Genomic DNA, 24,969 nt, shown 5'->3' with positions numbered 1-24,969 from the left:
CCCTAAATGAAGCAAGCCTCAATACCCGCTTCGCAGAAACACGCCCTCCACTACTCGACACACATTCCTGAAAGTCTTGGCTCATCTCATACTAACAGTAAAACTTGCTTGCTCTAAATTCTTTTTTTCACTGACAGCCACCACAGTTCTTATTGGGGAGCAGCTGTGTAGAGCCTGGAACAAAAAGTTACATACTAATTATTACAATGCTCAATAAATATCAAATAGTTTAAAATCCTTGTGTGCAAATGGTTCTTTATGTGCAAATCCATGCTTAAAGTGCATAATGATAAATAAAGTGTCATAGTGCTAACTAAACAGCTTTTTTAATAAAGCACAAAGGTACCTTTAAAGTGCTACGAGTTATTTACATAAAAATTGCCCTAATAATGAAGACCTCTTCATTACAGATGTCTTTGAACTGACTCAGTGATCTTGTGACCTAGATTCTGAGGGTAAAGGGTGATGCTTGGACTTATAGTTCAAACCAAAGGCATATAAATATTAATTTTCCCTTTTCGAGGGATTCAAAGTTTTTTTTTATTTTTGCTGCTCTCCAATATAATCCTCTGTGCAGAAGAGCAGCTGTGAATTAGTGCTGCAGGACTCATAGTCCACCTAACAACCTCAGACGTTAGATTCCCACTAATTCTTCACTATCTTACTTTTAAGCCTTGATGAGTTTGTTTCCCTTAAACCGTTTGTTTGTGATAGACAGAGAAAGACTGATTTCATAATTATGAAAGTCTTCTGCAAGCTTTGTGGGACAGCTGCAGAATAAGGTGCAGCAGGAAGAAAGATTTTCAGCCGACATGTAACTTGAAATAGCAGTTCAGCTGGTTTGTACTGGTCCACGCGCTCACTCAGAGATTTAACTTTCAGTTTTTCCACTCTCAACGTTGTGCACCAAGAAAGGTAAGCTCTGTGATTCTCTATATAGACTTTTTTAACTGAGAGTATTATTTGATGATTTATGCAGAATATATGTAAAATAAACTTAAATTGTTAATAAGTAATCTGTGAACATGACTAAAAGTGTTTGCTGGTGTTTAAAAATCACTTCTAAAAACGGAGACGATGATGAGGAAAATGGCAAGAGTGTCATGATTTATTTTGCGATCTGACCCAAAATGCAGAGAACCACTCAGACAGCAAGGCAAATGTTTAAACAGGTTTATTGAGGTAAGGGTTGAGGGGTTGGATCTGGTACTCAGAGGGCTGGTGAACTGGAACTGGAAGGGAGGAGAGAAGTACACAGAGGTGAGTTCTGGTACCGTGGGAATCTTGGATGCCGTAAGGATAATTCTAGTGAGGGACTCACGTTTGGGAGGGTTCTTCTCTCTCTTCGAATCCAGTTTGTGTGGGTTGACCTAGTGAAGAGGGGACTCGTTGGAGAGCTGACAGGTAGACGTTGGACCCAGAGGAGTATGAGAGGACTGTCACTCGGAAATCCAGGAGAACTTGTGGAGGTTAATCCCCTGCTCACTGTGAGACTCAAACAATCCTTTCAGGGGAAGAAGGACAAAAATCCAGCTTGCAGGATGACTGCCTGCCAAAAAGGCAAAGAAGAAAACAAGGTTAGGCTCAGTGAAACAAAGACTCAGTTAGAACTCAGCAAAACTCAGCTTGGCTAGAGTACCCAAAACTGGCAAACACTCAGGCCTCGAGGTAGTGACAGTACACTGCTTAAGTACTCCTCCCGATAATGATCCAAGGAGACGCAGGTGTGCAGGGAGGACCAACGAGGACAGGGTGCCACCTTGTGGTGGAGGGAGAGACAAACACAAACAACAGACCACACAAACTGGATTCTTGACAAAGAGAAAATTATAAAACATAAAGTGAATGTTTTTTTCTGTAATTTTATTGAATGTATGTAAATGAAATGCACATCAACAGAAAAGCAGCATGGATTATAGTAGAATATGGTGATCGTAGGGAACTTGTTTCTATTTAGCCTATTTTAGATCAAATTAAGGATTACTGAAAGTAAGATCCTCCAACACTTTAGCAGGATGCTTGAGGGTGTGTTTTATGGACCTGGAAGGGCACTCGACCATGTCAATTGTGGTGCCCTATAGAGAGGAATCCAGAGGTACAGAGTCCATCATGCTTCATTAGGGGCCATCCAATCTCAAGCAGAACAGAAGTTTAAGGCTGGTTTATACTTTGAAACTACCATAGGTGTCGCCGTGAACGCAGAGACATCTCTGCCCCCTCCGCAGACACTCTGGTTCACCTCTCCCAAATTGAAGGTGACTGCCAACAGTGCCGCAGACAGGAGGACTCTGATTGGTCAAATTTACATACGCTCTACACTACAGGTGCTGGTCATAAAATTAGAATATCATGAAAAAGTAGATTGATTTCAGTAATTCCATTTAAAAAGTGAAACTTGTATATTATATTCATACATTACATACAAACTCATATATTTCAGATGTTTATTTTGTTTAATTTTGATGATTACAAATGACAACAAATGAAAATCTCAAATTCATCATATCAGAAAATTAGAATATTGTGAAAAGGTTCAAAATTGATGGCCCCTGGTGCCACACTCTAATCAGCTAATTAACTCAAACCACCTGCAAAAGCCTTTAAATGGTCTTTCAGTCTAGTTCTATAGGCTACACAATCATGGGGAAGACTGCTGACTTGACAGTTGTCCAAAAGACGACCATCGACACCTTGCACAAGGAGGGCAAGACACAAAAGGTCATCGCTAAAGAGGCTGGCTGTTCACAGAGCTCAGTGTCCAAGCACATTAATAGAGAGGCGAAGGGAAGGAAAAGATGTGGTCGAAAAAAGTGTACAAGCAAGAGAGATAACCGCACCCTGGAGAGGATTGTGAAACAAAACCCCTTCAAAAATGTGGGGGAGATTCACAAAGAGTGGACTGCAGCTGGAGTGAGTGCTTCAAGAACCACCACACACAGACGTATGAAAGACATGGGTTTCTGCTGTCGCATTCCTTGTGTCAAGCCACTCTTGAACCACAGACAGCGTCAGAAGCGTCTAAAGAGAAACAGGACTGGACTGCTGGTGAGTGGTCCAAAGTCATGTTCTCTGATGAAAGTAAATTTTGCATTTCCTTTGGAAATCAAGGTCCCAGAGTCTGGAGGAAAAGAAGAGAGGCACTTCATCCACGTTGCTTGAAGTCCAGTGTAAAGTTTCCACAGTCAGTGATGGTTTGGGGTGCCATGTCATCTGCTGGTGTTGGTCCATTGTGTTTTCTGAGGTCCAGGGTCAACGCAGCCACATACCAGGAAGTTTTAGAGCACTTCATGCTTCCTGCAGCTGACCAACTTTTTGGAGATGCAGATTTCATTTTCCAACAGGACTTGGCACCTGCACACAGTGCCAAAGCTACCAGTACCTGGTTGAAGGACCATGGTATCCCTGTTCTTAATTGGCCAGCAAACTCTCCTGACCTTAACCCCATAGAAAATCTATGGGGTATTGTGAAGAAGAAGATGCAATACACCAGACCCAACAATTCAGAAGAGCTAAAAGCCACTATTAGAGCAACCTGGGCTATCATAACACCTGAGCAGTGCCACAGACTGATCGACTCCATGCCACGCCGCATTGCTGCAGTAATACAGGCCAAAGGAGGCCCAACTAAATACTGAGTGCTGTACATGCTCATACTTTTCATGTTCATACTTTTCAGTTGGCCAACATTTCTATAAATCCTTTGTTTTTATTGGTCTTCAGTAATATTCTAATTTTCTGATATGATGAATTTGAGATTTTCATTTGTTGTCATTTGTAATCATCAAAATTAAACAAAATAAACATCTGAAATATATGAGTTTGTATGTAATGTCTGAATATAATATACAAGTTTCACTTTTTAAATGGAATTACTGAAATCAATCTACTTTTTCATGATATTCTAATTTTATGACCAGCACCTGTATGTGTATCCTGTTTTGTACCTTACCAGCTTGTTTTGTTTGTATGACCGTAATTGTGAAAAACAACTCGTGAATTTGGACCAGCTAGAAGACCAAGGTGCGCGAGAATGCTTGGACCCTTTTTCCACCTGGATCCCTGCTTTTTTTTTGCCCTCATCTGCCTCCATTGTCGGACAAACTTGCCCCCATTTCCTCACCACCTTGGCCGTATCTAGACCCACAGCTAGTTCGTGATTTTCCCCTTTTGCATTGTGGCGTGGAATAAACATAGCGCAGACCATGCTTCAATGCCGAGCATAAATACAAAATGTCTGCATCATACCTGCAACAAGCTCACTGCGAAACACTGCTGCGGGAGTATAACCAGACCTTTAGTCCTCACTGCCTGCATTACTGTAAGTCAGAGCATGTGCGACTCCTGCAGGGCTGCATTTCGTCACTGGTCCTTTTCACAAGTAGAGTCTGGTTTGTGGAACAGAAGAATTCATCCCCTCTTTTGCAGAGGACGTGGTCCTGCTGGCTCCTTCTTGCCAAGACCTGCACAATGAACTGTGGCAGTTTGCAGCCAGTGCAAAGCAGCTGAGATTTGTATCAGCTCTTTCAAGCCATAGTTCCAGCTTGGCACATCCTAGTGGGAGGATCCTCAAGGGACAACCCGGACATGCTGGAGAGACTTAATCTCTTGGCTGGCCTTGAGTCACCAAAGGCTTCCCCCAGCAGAGCTGGAGGAGGTGTTTGGGGACAGAGAAGCCTGGGAGTCTTTTCTGAGACTGCTAACCTGGTGATGCGTTCTCCGATAAGTAGAGGATGATGAGTATGAGGGATATCATGTTCTTTCTGCAAACAGTCCTTTAGGAATCATATGAAGTTGAATCTTTGTGATGTTTTATACTATGCTTTTCCACAGGACTGGTAGGAAATCATGGCAGATAAACTAGACATTGCCCTTCATGAAGCCTCAGTTACCATTGTGAAACAATGCGCAGATGTTCTGTGTGAAGTCCTTCACAGTAAATTTGAATGTGTTGCCACCATCGAGGGTGTGGAGCTGGAGAATAGGAGCAGCACTTCATACCAGAGACGACCACCAATCATTTCTCCAGAGAAGAGATTTGAATTTAGGATGCCTTCAGGTGTAAAGGTGTCTGTCTGGAAAGCTGATCTTATCAACTTCCAAGCTGAGGCTGTTGTGAATGCAGCTAATGAAGATCTACGGCATTATGGAGGCCTTGCTCAAGCTCTATCCAGCGCTGGTGGCCCTCAAATCCAAAAAGAAAGTGATGAGTATGTTAAAAAGCATGGTAAAGTAAAAACAGGGGATGCAGTTGCTTTGCATGCAGGGTCTCTGCCATACAAGAAGATCATCCATGCTGTTGGTCCAAGACTGGGAATGAGTCCTTCCCCTCATGAGCTAGAAGCAGCAAAACATTTGTTGAAGAAAACCATCCGGAGAATTCTTCACAGAGTTGAAGAAAAAAAGCTTGTGAATGTTGCCATTCCTGCCATAAGCTCTGGAATATTCAACTACCCTCTGCCAGAATGTGCCCACACTATAGTGTCTACTGTAAAATACCATTATGACAACCTGCCCTCTCATCGACGGTTTCTTCAAGAGATCTTCTTTGTGAACCACGATGATCCCACAGTGCAAGCAATGGAGAAAGCATGCCATCAGATATTCAACCCTCACCAGCATCCGTCTTATAGCCAGACTGCAGCAAAAAATACCAGAAGTGCTGCCAGAACCCCACCATCTTCAGTCCAGATTGGAAATGTCATTCTGACACTGAAGAAGGGTTTCATTGAAGATCAAACGGTAAGAACTGACTCAACATATTTATTTTCTTTCACATTAAGCCATAACCTGACTCCGCCAGATGGATTTGCTCCGTATATCCAGCTGGAAACCTTCCGTTGAAGTAATTTTAGGAAGGGGCAAAAATACTGGTTAGCTGATTGGTCTATGTTGGTGATAGACGGGCCAAATAAACTAATCAATGAAGCATATTACGTACTAACAGAGCGACGACGAAGAGGAGCCAATTGATAGATCAAACTCTTGTTGAAACCAGTCGGGAGAAGAGCAAAAACATCTTTTCCTCTGAGAAAAGCCTCCAGAGCAGTGTTTTGCTCTTCTTTCAGTGAAGAAATACTCTGTAATTCCGATAAAACTTGCTCGATAGCCACGCTAACGCTAGTTTCATCGGCTGAAGCCGCCATGTTCTTTAGACTGAACTGTCGCGCTTCTCGTTGCGTCACACCTCAACCCGCCTCAAAGCCAACGCTGATTGGATGTTCGTTTGGTGAATGGCTCCAAATTTTCTTTAACGGAGAGTCTCCAGACTGATCTGCGAGTCAAACCTTGAAAGCTTGCGAGATCAGGATGGTCTCACGAGGCTAATTAAGCCAGGCATACACTGTATGATTTATTTCCATTTTCCGGCTGATTTTTCAGTCGTGCGAGAATTTTTCAACCAGACCGACTTTCAGCCTCATCGTGCGTCATGTAGTGTATAGGGGGTAACGAGGGGCGATCAGCCTCTCACAGCCACCTCCCGTTTAGGAATCGTAAGGTCAGGAGAAATTCAATCAGCCGTCGTAAGGTCGCAGAGTGAGAACATGCATCGTGAGCTGTGAACTTTTAAACTCTGTGGTTTTGTCTTACAGTTTTAGCTGTAGCTGCGTGCAATGATTGAAAATATTGCACAGTGTATGCCCGGCTTTAAAGGGGGGATAAATATCTGTTTCATGTACTGGTAGATCGAAAACCTCATTATAATTAAAATTGTAGGAAGAAGTGCATTAAAGTTTATCTTCAGCAAAATTAAATTAAATCCTTTTTTGTTGTTGTTTCTTTAGACAGATGTGATTGTAAACACTGCAGCAGAGGATAGAAATCTGAGCACTGGTCAAATTTCCAGTGCTATATTGAAAAAAGCTGGCTCTAAGATACAAAAGGAAATGTTTACAGCGAAAAGGACAGGTAATGTCATCTGCACAAAAGGTTATCAGCTGAACTGCAAAGAGGTATTTCACACGATTTGCACTGTAAAGGGCAGCTGTAAAGAAACGTTTGAAACAGCAGAACAGGTAATAGTCTGTCATTCTTTCGTATTTTACTCTAAATGAGGCTGATTTGCCGCTTGACTTCTAGTCTGTCTAATCCCGTACAACAGATACTTTTTGACGCAACATGGGAGTGTTTATTGAATGCACAAAAAAGTTGTCACAACTCAATCTCCTTTCCTGCCATTGGCACTGGAAACCTTGGATTTCGTAAACAGGAATCAGCCTCCATCATGTCAAAAGCTGTGGCTCAATTTGCAGAACAGAATCAAAGAAAGTTGGACGTTTTCTTTGTCATTCATCCATCTGACAATGACACATATGAGGTATTTTTGTAAAGCACTTTAAATGACAGAAACAATGAGTTTTTTATCCTGTTGTGTGAAACGTGTCTGAACATTTCTGAAGTGTTTGATTAAAAAATATATATATCAGTTGAAATATGGTCTTTTGCTTAAAAAGGTTAGCTGCACTAACCATACAACATCAGTTGGATATCTACTGTATGACTGCAAGTATTTAAAAAGCAAATTATTGGAACTTTTTTTACAGGCATTTGAAGCAAAGATAAATGTTCTCCATGAAAAAATTTCAAGCTTCATGTTGGCAACAGGTAATTAATATTTCCTCGTAAAACATCTGTGTATTCATATCTTTCAATGTTAGGAACTTGATGGTTTTTCTACATGTGTCAGTAGGGACTTCATATCAGCTGTAACAGCTGTGTTTTATACTTACTTTACCCAAAGTACCATCTTTGAAATAACATTCTCTCAGACTAATTTTGGATTTAAAGGTTTATACATTGTTGTACTGTTACTCCTTGGCGTTTTAGCCAGCGTACGTCCCAGAACCTCTTAAAACGCTGGCATACGCAGAACTTTCTATGTATGTCCAAACTAATGTCCAATGACAGCCTAAGCTATGCATAATGCAGCCAGTGTCCTGGGGGGTGCTCAAAGACTTCGCAGTCACTGTATTAACCTAGCTGCAGTCGGTTGCTGCCTTTGATGGCCATTGTAAAAAAAAAAAATGCAAAAAGTAACCAAAGTGAAGGGGTTTCAGGATTTTTGTTGTTTGTTTTAAATGTTTTTTATGGTAAGGTATTTAAGTCATTCCATAAAAGTTCAAAAAAATCCACTGGACTTGGTTTCCACTTGGTTTCCATTGTTCGTTAAGGAGGTATTGTTCACCGGCTATAGCACCTACCCGCTCCAGCCAGTGAACAATACCTCCTTAACGACTGACCCTTAACAATCATAGACAGGTTTCAAGTATTACAGGCTAACAATGGAACCAAACGACCCACTCCTCGGTTTCAATTTGCATGTTTCCAAGCAACACAAGGCCTTGTCTATATTAGTTGTGCGCCGATGCCATTTTTTTGCCCCGATACCGATACCTGGCTGTGCAGTATCGGCCGATACCAATACCATAATAATGTAAATTAATTGCCATCATGGCTTTGTCAAGCTGCTGCCTACCTCTGTGAAAGCTTCCTGGAGAGGTGGCGAAACGTCTTCAAACCTTGGAAATCAAGTCCAGTGGATTGTTTTGAAATTTTACGGAATGACTATGACCTGGATGACTGAGAATCTTTATCAGCATATTGGTTTAAGGAAATGTAGGTGTTTTTTTATTTCCTACATCTATTTACTGCTGTGTAGATTTCTTTGTTCAATCGTTGAGAAGGTTGGTCTGGCGTCCGGGTAAATGGGGAACTTTCTTGTTAATTACAGACTGGTTTCAGCAAGAAACCACTGTTGTCTATGATGGACTAAAATGTAAAGTCATGAGAACATTTAGGAAATTAAAAGATTTGCAGAAGAAGTTGTAGTTTTAGGAAAAATTCCTACTTCTAGTAACTGAACACTATCCTTGAAGTGATAATTTTGTGTTTAAAACTTGTTTACCAGCATCAGGGCCTAAAGGTGACTCCCAAACCAGCAGACCTCCAACACCAAAAATCTCCCTTCATGGTTCTTCTGATGAATCGAAAATCGAAGCTAAAAAGTGGCTAAGTGACCTATTTCAATGTCGTGGCGTCATCAGGATTCAAAACAACTTCATCTCACACTTCAGCGAACAAGACCATCTGCAGCTGTCCAAATTAGCTGTCCCTGAAAAAGGATTGTCCATTGAGGAGTCTTTCTCTCAGGGTCATGCATGTATAACAGTAATGGGGAAATCAGGGAGAGATGTTGCCATTGCCGCATTGCAAGTGGAAGCAATGCTCTGCAGAACCCAAAAAGAGTTTATATCAGAGGAAGAGCATCAGCTGAAGATGTTGTCAGGCATCAACATTTCTATGGAGAGGAGGACAGTTAATCCAACAAGCCAACAGTTTTACAACAGATTACAGCATTTCAAACCACTAGGTGTATCGGTAGTTAAGGTACAGCATATACAATATCTAACGATTTTTATTTTTATTTGATTAGTCACATTTTTAAATGCAAGCATCAATATTCATAGAAGTATTTCATTTTCAGGTTGAAAAAGTGGAGAATTGTGCTCTAAAGGAGATGTTCGACCTGAAGAAGAAGCAGATTGACTGCTACAGACCTAAAACTATGTTTCAACGCATCTCTGCCCAGTTCTGTGGGATGATCAGCCGAATTGGATTCCAGGCTGAGTGTGCACCACCAGAAGGTACTTTTGTGCATTTATGTTATTTAAGATTTAATTTAAAATCTTTCAGACTGTCATGTGTTTTCCTGGGAACAGGCCACCATCTGACTGGGTGGAAAAAAGATTGAGGTTCAAGGTCAAATTATGGTTAAACAATTAAATCTGCAAAGAGAAAGCAAAGCTTATCTTGAAGAGTTTGGAACGAGGTTATATTAGCTCTTACTAATTTAGTACAATGGGAAAATGCATTGACAATTAACCAAAGGGAATCCATGAAATTTTGTTTGGTAAAATAACATTTCAAAAACTTGTTTTTTGCTATTTAGAAACCAGTTTCTTGGGTATTTTACACAAAGAACAAAACATCTTTAAGAATTTACAGAATTTATTCCAATCATCTTTAACTAAAAGAGTGATAAAATAAGAGAGATGGTCTTTTAACTTCTTTTTTAGTCCTGTTTTCTTCTTGCCTATTAGCGCTGGGACAGCAGAATGGCACAGCCCTACTAAATGTTTTCCAATTTATCTAAAAATACAACAACTAGCAAAGAGGTCGTTCTGCCAAAGTCACAAGCTGTAGTATCCAGCCTTTCTCCCCACAGTACAACATTACCATATAAGGTAAAGCTAGACCCTCTCTGGTCATCATATAACATAATGAACTGACATGCATGAGTTTGGAATCAGTTAATTGTAGTATATCATTGTAAATATTAATTGCTGTAGTTTTTACACATTTTTATTGATATACTAACTTAAAAAAATGGTAAAGTTGGACATTTAATATGATGGAATTATCTCCAACACAATCAGGATCTAGTCTGTCAGTAGCCTACAAAATGAAGAAAAATGAAAGAAATATCAGCATGAAGCACACCTGCTGACAGGTGTGTGTGCAGCTGACTGATGTCAGTTCACAGTGACAGTTTTTTCGTCGTTACCGGAGCCACAATCTAATCCTCCTTCAGTCTCGTCCTGACTCTCCTGGACATTTTATGTGTTCTGTGATTTTCCTCTTTTCATTTCTAACTGGCTAAAAAAAAGCTAACGAAATTGGATAAGTTACCTTCCAGCAGGAAGGAGGATGTCTAATGCATTTTATTTTTGTTTTCCATTTTATTTTGTGAATTTTATTGTTTTATACACAGTATAAATCTTACAAGTGACAGATACAAACTTTCACGTTAGTCCAAGTTCTCCTTTAAGACACATATGGTGACCAACATTCTTGGTAAACTGCAAACCGAGACATAACAAAATATTTAAAATAATGAATCATTAAAAATGAAAATACAATAATAATTGAACATTTAGCATCTAACCAGGGTGTTTTATGCATTGAAATAATATATTTTTTGCTTATTTCACCAATTATCCTTCTTAATACCTCCACAGAATAACCTTTACCTTCCAGCAGTTCACATGCTTCAAACCGAGCCTGGATTGTGCTGTTTTAAATATTGTCTTCAAATCTTCCAGATTATTACATTCGTCAATCTCCAGTCTTATTAATGCAGTTATTTTCTGTAAGAGTTCTTCTGGATATTGCTTTTTTAGCAGCCAGTAGCAGTATTCTCAGCATTTTGTCATCATTCCCTCTTTTTACATTTAGTTTGTCCCATTCCCAAGATACATACAATTCAAAACAAATGGGAATTTTTTAATGTTATCACCTCTTCAACTACTCTTTTTTTACAATACAAAGTTGCTTTATTAATGGGCAACCAGAGGATATATGAAAGTTATCAGCTTTTCTGGCACCATAGGATCGCCAGCATTGTGTATCACCAGATTTTCTCTGTGCTGGAGTTGCAAAATACCTTATTGTGTTTTCCAGCCACACTCTGCCCAAATGAGTTTGTTTGAGGTTTATTCTTTTATACATCATGTGCATTGTTACTTTGTTAGCCAGATAGAGAGAGTAGATGGCCTTCCTTCACATTGTGGATGTCACTTTGTGAAAGTGGGTCATCTAAATCAGGACAGCCTTCTTGTCTTTTAAAGATACACAGGATATGGGCACATCTTGGAGCCGGACTGATAGAGGAGAGCTATCTGTAACCCTGAGGCATAGAGGCAAGCTGCATATAGGTCAAGGCATCGATGGCGTGTTAGTTTCTGAAACGGACAGCTAAGCATCCACCTGATGCAACACATAGACACATGAGGTATAAGAAGCAGGTGATGACCTTTTTCGGGGCTCAATCTTTGCCGGACGCTCGCGGACGTGATTTTCGAGCCCACAGCTGTGCAAGCTCCAAGCATTTTTCTCTGTCCTGTAACGACCTGAACTGGAATAAAGTCTGTTACTTTTTTACTCCTGTTTTTATAGTCCTTTTTACATGGTTTTACCCAGTTTGAGTTAAGAGCAGTAAATAACTTGCTCCTAGGAAAAGAACTGGAAGGGAAGTCCAGAGTCGCAACTGCCTTCAAGGGGGCATAACTTCCTATTTAACAGTTAATATTTTGTTTTCCATTGATATTCAAGAATTCTTGCCCAGTCCTTCTCTAGCACATTCAGTGTTATTTGCTTCAATGTCCTCCAGAATTTTATACAATTTGGATCCTTGAATTAAGAGCTTCTGTTATAACTTTCATGATGCTTGGCCATGTTGATTCTGGATTCCCTTCTCTAATTTTTTGTCCCAAATAATGCTGTAATTGCAGGCATCTATTAAAATCGTGAATCATAAGGTAGAATGTCTCCTTTAGCTCTTGAAAACGCTTAGTTTGAAAAATGTTTATTTAGAATCTTCCAGTGCATCTTGGGTCCATTTTCCAATTATTTAAATATCTAAAGTGATCTGTGAGATTATATTTACTTATAATTTTATTCCAAATTTTAATAGATAAACCCAGCCATGGATTGATAGTTTGAATTAGGCTCTTAGTTTTCCATCCCCTATAACAGCTTTTATTGGAGGATCTTCTATCATCTTTTCCTCAATACCTTTCCATTTTGCAGAATAATGTGAGTGAGAATAGGTATAGTGGCCATGGCAAAAAAATCATTTTTATCACTTCAACTTTTGATGCCAAACTCAAATATGGTATAATCTGAAGGAAGATGATTATCCATGTTCGTCACTTACATGGTTTAACAGTTCTGTCCATCTCCTTAGAGCGAGGTAGAATCCAGCCGATGGTCTGCCAAACAAGATGTGGCATACGCCGCACAGAGTGAACCAGGTGCGGCAGCCCCAGTAAACAGGCCGGAGTCCGAGCCAGGTCAGGGGTTCTGATCAGAACAGGAACAGGCCGATCCAGGGTTTCAAGAGTCCGACAGAGAGTTCAGGCAGAATGTTCAGATAGGAACAGGCAAGCTCAGAAGTTAAGAGGCAGAACAAGGGACAGGGGCAGGTGGATGAGATGAGTGGTAATTGGCAACCATGCGGTTAGGCAGGTGAGTGAAATGAGCAATTAGGCCAGCTTTCAGAGTCATGATTATGACATCTTTGTTAGGTGTAGATACATTTCTTTGGATTTCTTGTGTTAACAGGTCATTTATCTATGACTTCTTTTTTATTTCTGTGAAAATGTCTTGTATTTTGATTTTTTATGTTATTTTTCTAGTGTTTTTAAATTCATTTGTAAACTTTGAAGCCTTTCCTATTTCATTTTCTGGGTTTCAAAAAGCAGTAAAACACAACAGACATAATAAGATCATCAATCCTGAAATAATAATGCTGAAAGCACGACTGTCAATAGCTATCTTTACAGCCCAAATTTTCAGGGATTCTATCTAAATATTGGTTGGTCGGAAATTCAACATCTCTGGACACTAAATAAAATTATCCAATCATGGTTCTACATGTACCAAGTGTTTGATCAGATAGAATAAATTATCACTCATAGAACTATCTAATTTTCTAGAAATGCTTTAGTAGAAAAACAAGAAACTGCCCGTTTTTAAAACAAACCTGTAGTTACCTTGTTTCTTCGGTTTTTCAGCCATGTCTATTAATGCAGCCTGAGGTGACCCAAATCTGACTTTTTGGCCCATATGTGACCTGGATCTGATTTTTTTCATGGCAGTCTGAACAACACAGATCCGATTTTTTTTTAGACCCAGGCCAATTGGGTATGTGGTCCTGAATCCGATATGAATCTGATTTTTTCAAATGCAACCTGTGTGTGAACAGCCAGGTCGCATTCATCCGACCTGAACGTCATTAATACCTGACATAGGTCACAATTATGGCAGATGATGATGCGGAGAGAAGTATTTATGTTTAACCATATTGAAAAGATTGTTTTTATGGTTGGAAAAAGATCACTAGATGCGCGCCGGCGCTACCATCCATGTTTACTTCCGTAAACACAGAGCACGCTGTCCTGTGACGTCATTGCATCCTCTACTGCGCATGCGGGACACTTGCGTTGTATGACGGCAGTTCACACAGGAGATCACATACAAGTCGCACATATTTGGAAATATGAACGGCAACGTAAAAAAATTGGATCTCGCAAGAAAAATCGGAATTGAGCATCAAGGCCTGCAGTGTGAACGTAGCCAGAGTTATCACACAAGGCTCCCCCTCATGTTTGACCTTATCACACCTACATGGATGTGTTATGGGATATTGCTTGCTTGTCTTTGGGAGGACACCACACATGGTAGGATATTGTGCAGAGACAATACATAATGTTGGATTTCCCTGGTTTGTAAAAGAAGGTGTTCCTACATTCTTCAAACTGACCACATCACTCTAAACACACCACACCGCACAGAGCAGGATGTTGAGATCTTCATACAAAATGCTCCATGTCTGTTTGAGGAGTTTCTACTCTGTATTCATTTGTGTATATGTTAAAAACTACTCTGGTTTCCATTGTTAGACTGTTGGTTATTTAATTGATGCTATACAAAAGTTAAAGAAGCAAACATATTAAAGCTATTCAAATACCTTGCCAATGCATCTCATTACAGATCCAGAGTATGGAGATGGCATCTATTTTACACGCAGTGTAAATGTGGCCATGAAGCTGTGGAAGCAGACAGGGGAAGAGTACCTGTACTTTGTGGAGGCTGAGGTGCTGAAAGGGAGGTCAGTTCGTGGTAAACCAGGAATCTTTATGCCTCCTCCAGTTGGAAAAGATCCTAACGTCACCTATGATGGTGTAGATGGAGGGCCTGATGTCTCTGTTATCTTCAGCGGTTACCAAGCTTTACCCAAATACATCATCACCTGTAAGAGGCTTAGTTAATAGTGAAATCTTTTGTCTGACTAGAACAGATAAAAAGTGACCTTTTTTTTGTATTATATGGGTTTGTCAGTTTTATTGCTTTATAACTATGTACCCTCTGTAGAAATTAGCCTTTGGCTATAATCTATCATGTTTACATTAATTTTGTATGTATATTCAGAAACATCCATTGTGCCAAGCAAACAAATAAATAAATAAACCTTTTTCCCGGGGCTACATGGTGGAGCAGTTTGTAGCAGTCTTGTGGCTAAGATAAGCGGGAAAATGGATCAATACATGAGCACAGCTCAGAAGGGAACCTGTAAAAATATCAATGTTGCCAAACACCCCCCAGGATCTATAGCACAGACATCAGGATGTAATTCATACTTGAGAAGTGCGGTCGGATGGTGGCTAAGAGAGGGAAGGTAATCCAAACAGAGGAGGTCTCACTCCCAGAAGGAACAATAGCAGACATTGAGGACAGTGAGAAGTACATCAGAATCCCACAGGCAAATGGCAACCTCAAAGAGATGACAAGGAAAGCGGCTACGGCCAAATACCTCCAACGAGTAAGACAGGTCCTAAGAAGCCAACTCAATGGCAAGAATAAATCTCGGGCAATAAAAAGCTACGCTCTACCAGTAATCAGACAGCCTGCAGGAATGATAAGCTAGCCAAAGGATGAGATACAGGCTACAGATGTTAAGACACAAAAGCTCCTAACCATGGAGGGTACCACCCAAAATCCAGCACCCTGAGACTGAACGCTTGCCATAAGTAAGGAGGCCGAGGACTAGTGAGTGTGAGAGCCACTATCCAGAATGAAACATCCAAGATCCATAAGTACATCAAGGACAAGGCTCCAACAAATGAATGCTCAGTGAATGTCTAAGAAAATGGGGAACAGAAGATGAGGTGCTGGAGGTTTCGTCATGGGAGGATAAGCCCCTACACAGGATGTAACATAACTGAAACATAACCGAAATGGCAGATATCAGGAAATCCTACCAATGGCTAGACAAAGCCGGAATGAAGGACAGCACAGAGGCACTCATCATGGCTGCACAGGAGCAGGCCCTGAGCACCAGAGCAATAGAGGCCTAGATCTACCACACCAGACAAGACCCCAGGTGCAGACTGTGCAAAGAGGCCCCTGAGACAATCCAGCTCATAACTGCAGGTTGAAACCTTACATTGGAGCACCATAAGCAAGTGGTTGGAATAGTGTACAGAAACATCTGTTCAGAGTATGGGTTGGAGGCCCCAAGGTCAAAGTGAAAATTTCGCAGCTACATGTCGCCTACAAAAGTTTAAGCTATCCACTCAAAGCTCACAAAAGGTGAAACAAGTGGACTTTGTCAAGTAATAAAGTCCAAAACGCTCTTAGATAAAAGAAGCCACAAAAGAAGCCAGAATCAAGACCATAAAAACCACCAAAACTATACTATCACATGATAAAATATAAACTCTGATAGCATAGGCATCCCGATATCAAATAATGTTTGTGTTAGGCTACCCTTCTGCAACTGCAACACCCATTCCTTGCAAAGATTTGACAAAAGCACATTTCATTCTTGTCTTGTGATGTGTTTTGTTCATATACAGCTTATGAAGTGATGAGTGCAGCCACTTACTTTCAATAGTTTGCACTGCACAAGAAAAATTCAGTTCAACACGAACACAGCAGGAAAAGTAGTTTATAGCGTGTATTGACCTAAGATGTATAAGATTAGAGTACACACCAATCTTCCTACATTCTCACATTGACAATTGAGCACTGATGGTGGGAGCAAAAAAACACATCATAATAAAACAGGTAATTCTCCTCTATTTTAATTACTTAGTAGCCCACTGACTATTGTCTCACAATGCTAGACCGTACCGGCTTACTTTCACACCTGTGCATGATGTAGTCAGCTAGTGTAGCCACTAAAAGCTAATGTTAAAACGTGTTAGTAAATGTTACCTTAGAGCTTCTAAAGATGGTCATCTTTACGCCTGCTCAAGTGCCAAAATCACTTATGGGAGCCATAAATTGTAGTGTTTGTTCACTAGTTGGGCTTTTAGCTTAAGTATATGACTCAGGGGCAACAGGTAGTGAGCAAGTGTTGTATCTGGGAGGGAAAACAAGTTTTTGACCGCCATGGCGGAGACTTTGTTAATCTCCGTTGCTGGAATAAAGTTATTGGGGTTTATGAAAACCTTGTTGTTGGAAGTGAATAAGTAATTAAAATAGCATCTAAGACCCTTGGGACTAAAATTGACATGACACCACATTTCAAGGATTATCCGCTTATCAGAACTAAGCATCAACAGATCAACGCTTCTTAAGTGCAGTACTATAGCTCTAGTATGGAATCATATATATTTTATTATAATCATAATAATTCTTTTGGATATGCTATCACACACACACATCCACACACACACAATTTAATTCAGTTTATTTATATAGCCCCAATTCACAACATGTCATCTCAACACAATTTACAGTTCAAATATCATGCAGTCAATTTTGATGTCTGTATGAAACACTAATTTTTTTTTTTTTTTTTTTACATAATTCCTGTTGGTTAATATTTTGGGGTTTCGAAAAGGCTTATTTTACCAAAAAGTTAATGATTTTCCTAGGCCAGTAAGGATGAACAACTACCTGAATGCTAGAATAATAAGATCAAACAGTTTTTATAAAATGTTTTATTACTTTCTTGTGCATATAAGTGCAATAAAAGCTTACAGTGGAAATATGTACTTGTTCAATTCTCGTTTTGTTGTTTTTATAGGAACACCCATTAAGTTTTAGGTTTTTAATATAGAAATGATTTTTATTGCAAAAAAGTTAAATGCTGAACCTCTATGATGAAATGATTCTCTATAACAGAGCAGATCCCTATAAGAACCCATGTTTGTATCAAGAAGAGGACTCAGAGTTATATTTTACTAGTTTCAGCTTGCAGAAGCATTTTTTTTTTTGGTATTTGAGACACATAAAGGCATCACTTTAAAGCACTAAATAGGTTTGAACAAAATACAAAATATAAAAATATTTACTAACCAAGTGAACTCAAGACAAGTGAATACAAAATTTTGAGAGAAAAAAATCATATTTGGCTTTGCAATCAGAACTGTTCTATTTCGATTAAACATTTTCCTGGTATGTTACTTGAAAGTAATCAGGTACTCTGGATAGGCCTGGGTGTCATGAAACACTATAAACATGTTGGGGGTGGTCATGTTGTCCACAACACTGTCATACAATAAAACACCAGAGCCTCCCTTGGATGGTGGAGCGATCATGTTCTGCTGACCCAGGGTGAAGTCTCCTGTCAGCACTTTGCAGAGGTACATGAACTTCTCTCCATTCTGATTGGGCTTGGAGTAGGTGTCACTGCTAGAGTAACTGGCATTAACAGCAAAGTAGGAACCTCTGCCATAACAGGTAGCTGAAAATTAAATAACAGATCAATTAGTTACAGATTGAGTCAACAATATAGGTCAATTTTTAAAGAAAACTATAAATTCCAATGCAATGATAAATCATACTTCATATAAAAGCACAACGCAAGTTGTGCTTATATAAAGTCTTCAGTCAGCTGACATTTTGTAACATTTTTCATTAAAGGTGCCACCCTTTTTGTGACCCTTTCTTCTATGCCATTAAAATTAGAGCAAAATTAAAACTAATTGTCTAAAGAAAAAAGTTATTTAAGAACATTCCAAAATAAATGATATGTGTCCTCATGCAAAAGAGAGTGTGCAGCTTTTATACTACATGTTGCCAGTAGAAAAAGATTTAGAAAGGTTCATTTTAACAAACAGGTTTGGGTTAAACATTGCCCCACGTTTTGTACACAGACCGGCTTTATATAAGAGGCCCCTGGACATTAAAGGCAAAAATAAGAATATAGAAACCCCCCAAATATCTTAATGACAGGAACAGATTGTAAATGAATTTCTTTCAACCAAGAACTTTTTCTCTGATAGGAAATGAGGCCAGTAGCTCTTAAGAACAGGGTGATATAGTAGGTTAAAAAAAGCTGTCAACATTTATGAAAAAATGTTTGGATGTAGCAAGACTATCACATTTGAGATATTGCATTGAAGATAGTTTCTAATTGTAGGTATCTTATAGTTGCTAGCAGAGATGGGAAGTAACGAAGTACAAATACTTCGTTACTGTACTCAAGTAGATTTTTCTGATATTTTTACTTTACTTTACTACTTATTTTTATGGCGACTTTTTACTTCTACTCCTTACATTTTTACACAAATATCTGTACTTTCTACTCCTTACATTTTAAAAAATTGGCTCGTTACTTTAGTTTTGAATCATTTCAATGGAGCTACCGTTATTATTTTTCACGTCCTCAATACCAAATTCAATCTAATTGGATGGAATCTACATTGAATTTGACGCACCACTACAAGATGAATCAACAGATTCGGCGGTATTCATTCGCAGCAAATCATTGCAGCTTGGTGGCGGTGGCGTTAGCATAGTAGCATGGACGACAAGATGATTGAAAATGAACACAATGGAGATCTAGTTCTATTGGCAGACATCCAATTAAAATGTAGGCAACGGCATGAAAAAAGTGGTTTCTACTTTTACTTTTATACTTTAAGTAAATTTACAAGCCTGTACTTTGTTACTTTTACTTGAGTAAAGAAGTTTAATCAGTACTTCCACTTTTACCAGAGTATTTATTAACACAAGTATCTGTACTTTTACTCAAGTACGGAAAGTGAGTACTTTTGCCATCTCTGGTTGCTAGTTGATTAATAATCAGATGATTATGTGTACTAATAAGTAGTATAGGGAAAGTACAAAGTAAGTAAGCTATAAAATATAGTTTTTACCAAAGTAATCTGATCTCATCTGCTTTAAAAGGAAAAAAATATAAACTTAAACAATCTCGTGTGTGGTATTCAATAGTTATAAGTAATAGTACGTAATCAATATACTTTAATATTGCATTGTATCCAAAGTTTCTGAATACTAAAGCTAAGAAATTATTACTTAACCTGGGAAGATCCATAATGTGTAGCACTCAGGTTTAGTTCTATATATTATAAATCTGGGACTGCCCCATCATTGCTGTTAGGGTTAAGAAGGGACGTTCGCAGAACAATACTAGCTAGTTACTGTACTAGCTACCTGGATGAAGAAAGTGGCGCCTGCCAATGAAGGTTGGTTTTAGCCAGTCACAGGAAAAATGTAATTTCAAATTACTTGAATACTGATTCAAAATGTATCTATTTAAGCAGTTATTTTATTAGTATCTGCAGCCCTTATATACAGCTCTGAGCACTAGTGTTTCAGTCACCTATTAGAATTATATCTGACCTCAGAAGTCTTGTAGAAAAGTTACTGATTTGGTGGATGAATGACCTTCAGTCACCTTTTGAAAACTCATAGAAATCTTTAGATTCTCACCGTTTTTTCCCGCGTAGCTTCTGTTGAAGCCTTGAGCATTAATGATTGGGACAGTGGTCTCACATGTGCCATGGAAGAGACGTTTTTCGTTGTTCTGATGATTATTTTTCACCTCCATCTCAAGCTTTTTTATCTGAAGACTTTTCCACATTGCAGGGTTCTGGATCCTTTCAATCTAGTAACAGATACCTGCATTTTAGCACATTGTCCGAGGTCTTTGAAATTGTGCCTTTCTTTGTGTATAATGTCTTTAAAAATTATTAATTTTATATTAACTAAAGAAAAACATCTCTAAATTCCGTGTGATAACAGGGCAAGTTTATTGGTTGTGTTACCTTAGTGACGGGTCGTTTACACGTGGCTTGAAAGAGATTAAGGACTTCGGCGTACTCTTGAGACGTTGCCTGGATGGGGACGGAGTGACACGTTTGGCCAGCCGGCATGGGATCCCAAAACTCAGGAACATCATCATCAGCTACAAAAGAGAACAACAATGTTGTTTCTTTTAACAATTTTTTTTTTTTAATAAACTGAATAAACATGAAAAACTACTAAGCATCATGATCAAGATTTAAGGCAGATTGTGAAATACAATCCTATTTCTGGCAGACGTACCTTTTAGTTTGTCGATTCTTCTGATCTGCAGGACGACTCCCTGGCTGTCAGTAGCTGGTCCTTTAGGCATCTGAACAGTATAGTTTGAGCCCTGGATGGTAACTTTTAAACTGGTTATTCCCTTCTCCAAGGCATGCTCAAGCTCATAGTTGGTAACCTGATCAAAACTCTGATACTGAAGCCCCTGACGCTGATACTGCCATTCTGCCACTGTAGCGGCCAACTCATATTTCTTCTTCAGCTCCTGCTCACCTCTCACCTTCCTCAGCAACATATCTATGTCTTTGTTGGCTCGGAGCACATCCCTACTGAGACCCTCAATGACTATTGAGGGTTGGCCATTATTAATATGATGTTTGATGCTCACACCCATGTTCTTTTGAATGTCAATGATGTGCTGACAGTCTGCAAAAGATAAGTTTAAAATTGCATTGTCGGTTATCTCCATGATGTCCTGTTGGTCAGATATAAGATCATTTATCTTCTTCTTGGCTGCATCTACGCTGGCCTGTGAGTCACCACAGATGTGAAAAAAAGTAGGCTCCACTTCGATGGTCTCAAAATCAAACATCTCGTCTTGCTGGTTTTGTTCAGGACCTCCAGATGTAAAAAATGCTGTAAAAATGAAAATAATCTAAGTAAAAATGTGAATGAAAAAGCGGATTATTGTTATGATGGCACAATAGCAAACAGTATTCCTTACATATTATCTTTTGGCCAACGTTTGTCCAGAATCCTTGGTCCTTTGAGCCAGAGTTTTCCCTTTCTTGCATGCTGCTACAGAAATCTTTAAGCATATTTTGCTGGAAAATTATAATCCGGATTAAAGTCAGGGAGCTAGAGGTGTTTTGGCTCATCACATCGATGACTGCGTCCAACATGGAGTCTGCGACTGTTTTCGCTCCTACCTTGCCTTGGCCTAAAAAGAGACAACACAAATGGGTTTAAATCTGCAAACTCCCCCCCCCCCCAAAAAAAAATCAAGATTCTACCAACAAAGTCTACATTTAACACTTGTCATTGGGTTCAAGAAAGAAAATATTTTATTTTATGTTTTTATTCTGTCCAAATCTACACTGTCATTTCTTTTGATCTAAGCGAATTATTATTAATGAATCCAGTGTAATGGTGGTCACTTTATCGGGTGTTTCAAAACCTTTCAATATAGATATTAAGTTGAATTCAAACACTAAAATAGCAATAAGCTGGACATCTTAGCATGCAGGTAACATACCTCTGAACTAAGGTATTTTCAAGAATGTGTTGGTGAGCCTCACCTGTGCCAATGGCAGGAAACGACACTGAGGTGTAGGAGTTCTTCACACAGAGTTGGAGTGCTTCCTTCACTGCCTGGTGGATTTCTGATGGATTTGTCTTCCCGACCATGTGGAGAATCTTGCTGCATTTAAGGTTTCCTGGTACAGTCATTATTATGCCTGAATGGGGCTGGGAACCTGATGGAGTGTTACAGTCCCAATCACATAATTAAATAAACCATAAACTAAACATGCAGGTTATGAACCAGCAAGATTTTCTGTAGTTACCAAGGTACTGGCATTCCTCTACAACAGCAACACCAGCTGCATCCAGAATTGCTTTGGATACTCCTGAGAGGGTGAATGAAGTGAAAATTTACTTTTTTTTTTTTAAATATGTTAACCAAAGTTCATGTTCATTATATGATTTTAAATTACTAAGTTTAACTAGGCTCAATATTATACGTGATGTTATACATATGTTACAAAATTCAAAACACGCTAAACAATGTTCAATGTTGTTAAGAGCCTTCAAGCGTGTGTTAATTGGAATCAGAATGTTTAAATTTTGTATAAATTACAAACTAATGTACCTGTCTTTAGAGTGAAGTTATCATTTGAAGAGTTGACAATGACATCGGTGGTCTCCTTGGTTATATCTCCGGTCGCTACCTGAACCGTCACATTTCCCAGTTTAGTCTCATGCATTCCTGAACTGGAGACCACTTTAGAGAATTTTCCTGGAGGCAGACATAGACCAGAGAGAAATTACAATTTAACCATGAAATGAAAGAGTAAAAAACAAAAAACAAGCAAATATTACAGGCGCTTCTTTCTATACATTGGTTAAATTACAGTTTACCAGAAACATTGCCCACCTGTACTTTGTGAGGTGTTTGCCTGGGCTGAGGATGCAGAAGCTGTGGCAGTAGGGAACTTCTTCTTAAAGACATCGGTGAATACCTGTAGAATACATTAATATATACCTTATTATAATAAACCACTTACATCCATGCATTTTGTACCACAATCAGCAACTAAATTACTAGATATTATGTGAAAACTGACTAAATTCTACTTCAGAGAAGTGCTCAACAATCCATTGTAAATTTACAATACCCACAGTAATTTACCTTATAATTAAACATATATTTTTATATGCCTTTTGGTGATTTGTGCTTTTATGGTGAACTTAAGAAAAGAATCATGCTATTCAGTAAATTATAAATGTTGGCTAAACAGGGGAATGGTGGCCTAGTGGCTAGAGCATTGTACTTGGCTCTAGGAGCCAGTGTTGTGGTCAAACCACCTAACCCGAGACCAAGACAAGACCAAGACCAGAGTGTATCGAGACCGAGACCAGACCAAGACTTTTAGGGTCCGAGACCAAGTCAAGACCAAGACCGAGGGAAGTCGAGACCGAGTCAAGACCAAGACCAGCGCCAGTATGTGACAATAAAATGTGAAACATGATCAAAATCACTAAAATTTATCTGGAATAAACATAAACATCTTTATTTTGTACTTCTGTGTAGTAATCATAGAATTTCAAACAATTGATCAAAATAGTATTTTCTCTGCCTTTCATGAACACTACATACATTTATGTTGTTTTTAAATGTGCTATTTCAAAACAATGTGCAAATGTGTAAAACTGAAAAAATGCCAATCATTTCTCTTGTTTCTCTCTCATATACAGATTAAAGCTATATTATATAACTTTTCTTAAATAAATCTATATCTGTCAACAAGTTGTGAAAATATGTTATGAGAGAGATCATTTGTTGAAAAAAATTGATTGATCTCCGTCACTACCTCCCTGAGCTACTACTGACATCTGCACAAATACAAACCCCACTGAAATACGTGCACTGTCACAACATGTTGATAAAAGTTGGACGTAGTCCCTACCGTCTCTGATAGTGAAGCACTGCAGAACTTACATTGCGCTGTATGCTTTTTTCTCAACGTTGCTTTACAAATATATTCTTTGTGATTTAAATAGCCGAATTTTATAACCGATGATTTGGACAACATCTTATCCTGTTCTCAGACAACCACTTGTGACCAAGCATCCAATAAAAAGAAGGATCTTAAAGAAACTGATAATATTCTGATGATTAGCGTTATTTCCACAGTTGTGGTCTTGACCAGTCTTGAAATAAAATGCCGAGTCCTCAGTGCCCGAGACAAGACCAAGACCAAATGCGGTCAAGTCCGATACGAGACCGAGACCATCAAAAAATGGTCTCAAGACCGGTCTCGAGACCAAGACCAATCTCGAGTACTACAACACTGCTAGGAGGTAATGAGTTCAACTCCCACAGACTGCCACTCTGGAGCCCTGAGCAAGACCCATAACCCAACACTGCTCCCTGAGCACCACACAGTGGCAGCCCAATGCTCCCCAAGGGTATGGGTTAATTTCTCCAGTATGAGATTAATAAAGGTCAATTATTATTAGTAAACACTTCAAAACTGCATACATATTTATTGCTTAATCACCTTAATAGTCTCGGCGTCTCCAGGGTAAAGAACAACTGCAATTTTCTTAAGGTGCTTTGATTGTCTCTGGCTGCTAAACTCTAAGATTTTATCCAGCATCAAGGAGGCAACAAGATCTTTTGGAAAACCCAAGTTTCCAGTGCCAACAGCCGGGAAAGATATGGATGTCAATCGTGTTTTCTCTGCCAGGTCCAAGCAATCTTTAAAGATTCCAGTTAGAATCTGAAAGACAAATTGTATATCAGATTTCACTTTTCCAAAAAAAGAAAATTAAACAGTATAAGATCAGGACTGAAAGAGTCAGAGTTTGTCAGAGTTTTCTTATTAGATGCAGAGAGACATTTGA

The 24,969-nt window shown here is 39.1% G+C and overlaps 2 protein-coding genes across 2 annotated transcripts in view; one reads left to right on the top strand and one right to left on the bottom strand.

The window, feature by feature from the left end:
• Window positions 1–4,519: 4,519 nt before the first annotated feature.
• On the top strand, window positions 4,520–15,011 carry LOC119782093 (protein mono-ADP-ribosyltransferase PARP9-like). The gene is made up of 7 exons (XM_038282878.1): window positions 4,520–5,739; window positions 6,783–7,013; window positions 7,100–7,315; window positions 7,542–7,602; window positions 8,906–9,384; window positions 9,482–9,641; window positions 14,551–15,011. Exons 1-7 carry the CDS (start codon window positions 4,846–4,848, stop codon window positions 14,826–14,828), a joined length of 2,319 nt encoding a protein of 772 aa, XP_038138806.1. The 5' UTR covers window positions 4,520–4,845; the 3' UTR covers window positions 14,829–15,011.
• A 2,364-nt stretch (window positions 15,012–17,375) lies between these two features.
• parp14rs1 (poly(ADP-ribose) polymerase family member 14-related sequence 1) overlaps window positions 17,376–24,969 on the bottom strand; it is a 14,129-nt gene continuing 6,535 nt past the window's right edge. Inside the window, exons 8-17 of the mRNA XM_038282879.1 lie at window positions 24,624–24,845; window positions 22,997–23,081; window positions 22,712–22,858; window positions 22,407–22,469; window positions 22,140–22,316; window positions 21,566–21,781; window positions 20,863–21,477; window positions 20,583–20,722; window positions 20,248–20,422; window positions 17,376–18,253 (exon numbers count right to left, since the gene is read on the bottom strand). Coding sequence (XP_038138807.1) covers window positions 17,970–18,253; window positions 20,248–20,422; window positions 20,583–20,722; window positions 20,863–21,477; window positions 21,566–21,781; window positions 22,140–22,316; window positions 22,407–22,469; window positions 22,712–22,858; window positions 22,997–23,081; window positions 24,624–24,845 — 2,124 coding nt within the window. The 3' untranslated portion in view covers window positions 17,376–17,969. The remainder of the gene's footprint in view (window positions 18,254–20,247; window positions 20,423–20,582; window positions 20,723–20,862; window positions 21,478–21,565; window positions 21,782–22,139; window positions 22,317–22,406; window positions 22,470–22,711; window positions 22,859–22,996; window positions 23,082–24,623; window positions 24,846–24,969) is intronic.

Source organism: Cyprinodon tularosa, unplaced genomic scaffold (genome assembly GCF_016077235.1).
Source record: "Cyprinodon tularosa strain WSP-4 unplaced genomic scaffold, ASM1607723v1 ctg189, whole genome shotgun sequence".
In the NCBI taxonomy this organism is placed as follows: domain Eukaryota; kingdom Metazoa; phylum Chordata; class Actinopteri; order Cyprinodontiformes; family Cyprinodontidae; genus Cyprinodon; species Cyprinodon tularosa.
Note: the sequence above shows the minus strand (reverse complement) of the source record. Positions and strands in the feature narration are given on the sequence as shown.

Coding starts and splice junctions, on each gene's coding strand:
- LOC119782093 (XM_038282878.1), top strand. CDS start 4,846: ATGGCAGATAAACTAGACATTGCCCTTCATGAAGCCTCAGTTACCATT. Junction 7,316..7,541: donor CTGACAATGACACATATGAG/GTATTTTTGTAA, acceptor CTTTTTTTACAG/GCATTTGAAGCAAAGATAAA. Junction 9,642..14,550: donor TGAGTGTGCACCACCAGAAG/GTACTTTTGTGC, acceptor ATCTCATTACAG/ATCCAGAGTATGGAGATGGC.